Here is a 4270-nt window from a genome sequence, read left to right on the forward strand (position 1 = left end):
CCCCCCCCCCGCACACACACACTGGTAAGAAACATTTTTTAAATCCCTATCAAAATATCAGTTGGCCTTTTTAAAAAATTAAATAGAGACTTCAATACAGACTACAACAGAAAACCCACCATCCCCTTATCGCACACCCCGCGCTCTTCCCCTCCCATAGCGTGGGTGGGCTGCGTCTTTTGATTTTATGGCTACATCCCTAAATCATGTTGTTCAGCCTTGGTCATTCCATTTTATTTTATAATTTTAAAAATCATTAGTCTTATTTATGTATTTATTTTTGACTAGGTAATACATGCCCACGGTACAAATATTCACAGGGTTTAGAGCCGAGAAAAGATGGGGGGGGGGGTCTCTTTTTTCTCTTTACCTGAGTCCTCCCTAGCCCATATTGGGGGGGGTGCTCTAGGATGGAGCGTAGCAAAGCAATCGCTCAGACCTGTGCTTTTTCTCCACCCCCGCCAGGTTGGCTAGACCGTATCTGGGGGGCCGGCCCCCCCTGTCCCTGCGGTGAGCCCGGACCGGCGCGCTCACTGCGCAGACTCCCCGCTGCAGAGGGCGGAGCCCCGTTGGGCCCCGCCCCCTCCTCCCTCCCGCCCCTGCTCAGCCTGTTGGGGCAGAAGCTGGGGCCCCGTGGAGGTAGCAGCAGCTGTCTGCCGAGTAAGGCCGAGGCCCCTCTGGGGTACGGTAGGGGAGGATGATTGGGGGGATGGGATGGAAGCTGAGAGGGAGGCCCCGATGGTCTTGGGCTCCTGGCCTGAACTGGCTAGTGGTTACCTGAGTGTGAGGTTAAAGGAGCTACCTGGAAAATGACTTCAGGGTAAATCCCAGGGCTGGGAAAAGCCAGGCACAAAAATATTTAGGGCTCCGCTGACCCAATCCGGAGCTGTCATTTTGGGAATGTGTAGGATAGGGCTCAGAGAAGGGAAGGTGCTAAATGGGGAGCAGTGCCAGTGCTGATGACAGGCAGGGTGGGCGCTCAAGGGGGCAGGGAGGGCACCCCAGAGGGATAGGAGGAAGGCAGAGGGGTTGGACTTTGAGGGATTTCGAAATCCCTACTGACCAGCAGTCAGCTTCCTCCTTTAGGGGTGGCGGGCGCAGTGCCAGTAGCCCCCGTGATCACAGACAAGGCGATCCAGTGAGTCCCGTGAGCCCGAGGCTGATCCGTTTTCTGTGATGTCCCCCCAAAGCCTAGAACACCCAACACAGTGCCAGCTTCTGGTCCCCGCAGTTGGAGACCCTGACACACCCACTTTTGCACCTGGGAGCTGTATAACCCCTGACTGCCAGCACGATGAAGCCTAAACTGATGTACCAGGAGGTAGGTGGATGGGGGAACAGGGGAGGAGGGGCCGGATCAGGAGAGGGTGGGGGCCCTGCTGAGCTGACCCGTCACCACCACTCCCATCCGTGTGCCCCAGCTGAAGGTGCCTGCTGAGGAACCTGCCAGCGAACTGCCCATGAATGAGATCGAGGCATGGAAAGCTGCAGAAAAGGTAGGTGCCCCTCTCCTCCCTCAGTCTGTCTCTGGAGGCTGTGGGCTGGGCTGCCCTCCTTGGGCTGACTGCTCGCCTCCTCCTCCCCCGCAGAAAGCTCGTTGGGTCCTTCTGGTCCTTATCCTGGCAGTTGTGGGCTTCGGTGCCCTGATGACTCAGCTGTTTCTATGGGAATACGGCGACTTGCATCTCTTTGGGCCCAATCAGCGCCCAGCCCCCTGCTATGACCCTTGCGAGTAAGTGGAGGGGGGCGTGGGTGCCTGGGATGGTGGGGGAAGGGGCCCTGCCAGGCCAGGGACACTTCAACATGCACTACGCAGGGCCTGCACCCACTGTTCAAGACAGAAAAAGGGGGTGGCAGACACTCCCAAGTGGACCGTCACAGTTCTCTCTGTGCCCACCTGCTTCACCCACACTGTTGCCATGGCAACCACAGCGTCGTCATCTTCTATGCCTCTGTGAACAGACAGGCATACATAGACACACATGGCATCTTCTATCCACATCCATGGACAGACACACACACACACACACACTTACACACACACACATCCACAACCTTCTACAAATCTAGAGAGACAAATGCAGACACAGAGAATCATGAGTACAGACACACACGAATACATATAGTCTTCCATCCTCCTTGGGCAGACAAGTGAGCACTCAGTCTAGCCCACCATGGCTTATTCTGCCTCCCTCCCTCCCCACCTCCCCACCCAGAGCAGTGCTGGTGGAGAGCATTCCCGAGGGCCTGGACTTCCCCAATGCCTCCACGAGCAACCCCTCCACCAGCCAGGCCTGGCTGGGCCTGCTCGCTGGTGCCCACAGCAGCCTGGACATTGCCTCCTTCTACTGGACTCTCACCAACAATGACACCCACACTCAGGAAGCCTCTGCTCAGCAGGTACCTGGCAACCTGGGCCCTGGCTGGCAGCAGGGGTGGTGGGAGGCATCAGAGTCAGGGAAATGAAAGGGGTTTCCCTCCAGCCCAGGAGACAGACTGGCATGTCTCACGTAGTGGGTTGGACAAAAGTGTTTGGAAGTAACTGTCTTCACGTGGCCCACGGGACTGGGGGCGTTTTGTCACGGTCATCTGGAGGCCTCTGAATATCAGGGCATGGGTTTGGTTACGAGGGATTAGGCTAGCAGATATTGCTCACCCACAAGCTTCCTTCCCTGAGCCTGTCACACAAAGAAATGGAAACATGGAATGAGTACCAGCCCAGCCTCAAGCCGGGCTTCTGCGTGCCAGCTCTGTGACCTCAGGCAGGTCACCTCATCTTGCAGTCTTCATTTTCTTCATCTGTAGAATGGGGCCATTATTTAGTGTTCACCTCTTGTGAAGATGAAACGGGCTGATCCCAGCCAATGACAGCAGTGCCTGACAAGAGTCAGCCCTTTATAAGCATTTACTGTGATAGCCTTGTTAGGGTCTGCAGACAAATTTAAAAAGCATAAAACTCCAAGATTTGAAAAGGAACAGCCTAGGTGGCTAAGCCCTTCTTTGAAAGACATAGTGAATTTGTTGCTCTTCTTCCTTTTCCCTGCTGCCACTCTTTGTCAGAGGTAGACTTTAAATGTTTTAAAATTGTGGGGATCATTAAACAGTGCCTGGAAAAAATGCACAACAGTTAAAAATTATATGAGCTGGAAATTCCCTGGTAGTCCAGTGGTTAGGGCTCCGAGCGTTCACTGCCAAGGGTGAGAGTTCGATCCCTGATCAGGGAACCAAGATCCTTCAAGCTTAAAAAAAAAGGTATGAGCTTCCATTCCCTGCTGGTTCCTACTGGAGTGATTCAAAGCACAGAGCACAGACATAGAAGGCAGACGGTCTGAGTTCAAATCCTGCTTTCCTGTTGATTTCTCCAACGCTCAGTTTCTTCGTCTGCAACTTTGAGATAAACTCAGACTTGCCTTACCAATGACAGCTGTGAGAATTCAGAGTTCGGGTATAAAGGGGCTCAGAAGGGGCCTGGCTCACAGTAGAAACAAGGGAATCATTGGCTGTTACTGTTATTAGCATCATCAAGCCTTACCTAGGTCTTCCCAGACTCCCAAGTCTGCGCTGTGCCTTTAACATTCTGCAAGGTGCCTAGAGACCCCTGCTGTATCAGGCGTGGATACTACCAGGTCAGGGTCTTGGGAAGGACCTGTGAAGGGCAGGAGTGGCAGGGAGGCCCTAACAGGGCTCAGAGCAGCCGGGTATTAAAATAGATAAAGACACTTCCCTGTTGGTCCAGTGGTTAAGACTTCGTGTTCTGAATATAGGGGGCACGGGTTCGATCCCTCGTTGGGGAACTAGGATCCCTCATGCCGCACAGCACAGCCAAAACAATAAATAAAACAGATAAAGTAAGGTTTTAACTTCTTAACCTGTAAAGCTTTTCCTAACTGTATTAATGTAAAGCCTGATCAGATCTAGAAGCCTAATCTCAAAATGACTCCGTGGGGTGCTCCGTGGGGCTCGAGAGCCAGCTGATCCATCCCCTCAGAAGCTGTCTCCTCCCTCCAGGGCGAGGAGGTCCTCCGGCAGCTGCAGACTCTGGCACCCCGAGGTGTGAAGGTCCGCATTGCTGTGAGCAAGCCCAATGGGCCCCAGCCCCAGGCAGACCTACAGGCGCTGCTACAGAGCGGTGAGCTAGGGGGCCAATGAGGGTGGGCTGGGTCTGGGGCTCCCCAAGCCAGCTCCTGACCTCCACCCCTGTCGGTCCAGGTGCCCAGGTCCGCATGGTGGACATGCAGAAGCTGACCCATGGCGTCCTGCATACCAAGTT

At 54.2% G+C, this 4270-nt stretch overlaps 1 protein-coding gene across 2 annotated transcripts in view; it reads left to right on the forward strand.

The window, feature by feature from the left end:
- The window catches only part of PLD3 (phospholipase D family, member 3), a 19395-nt gene that overhangs the window by 9285 nt on the left and 5840 nt on the right, over positions 1–4270 (forward strand). The window contains exons 2-8 of one of the 2 annotated variants that reach the window (XM_010849233.1): positions 466–682; positions 1191–1321; positions 1422–1496; positions 1590–1732; positions 2217–2400; positions 4009–4129; positions 4210–4268. In XM_010849233.1, the coding sequence (XP_010847535.1) occupies positions 1295–1321; positions 1422–1496; positions 1590–1732; positions 2217–2400; positions 4009–4129; positions 4210–4268 (609 nt within the window). In that variant the 5' untranslated portion in view covers positions 466–682; positions 1191–1294. The remainder of the gene's footprint in view (positions 1–465; positions 683–1190; positions 1322–1421; positions 1497–1589; positions 1733–2216; positions 2401–4008; positions 4130–4209; positions 4269–4270) is intronic. The other variant, XM_010849234.1, reaches the window with a different exon arrangement.

This window comes from Bison bison, unplaced genomic scaffold (genome assembly GCF_000754665.1).
Source record: "Bison bison bison isolate TAMUID 2011002044 unplaced genomic scaffold, Bison_UMD1.0 scf7180017864280, whole genome shotgun sequence".
NCBI lineage: Eukaryota > Metazoa > Chordata > Mammalia > Artiodactyla > Bovidae > Bison > Bison bison.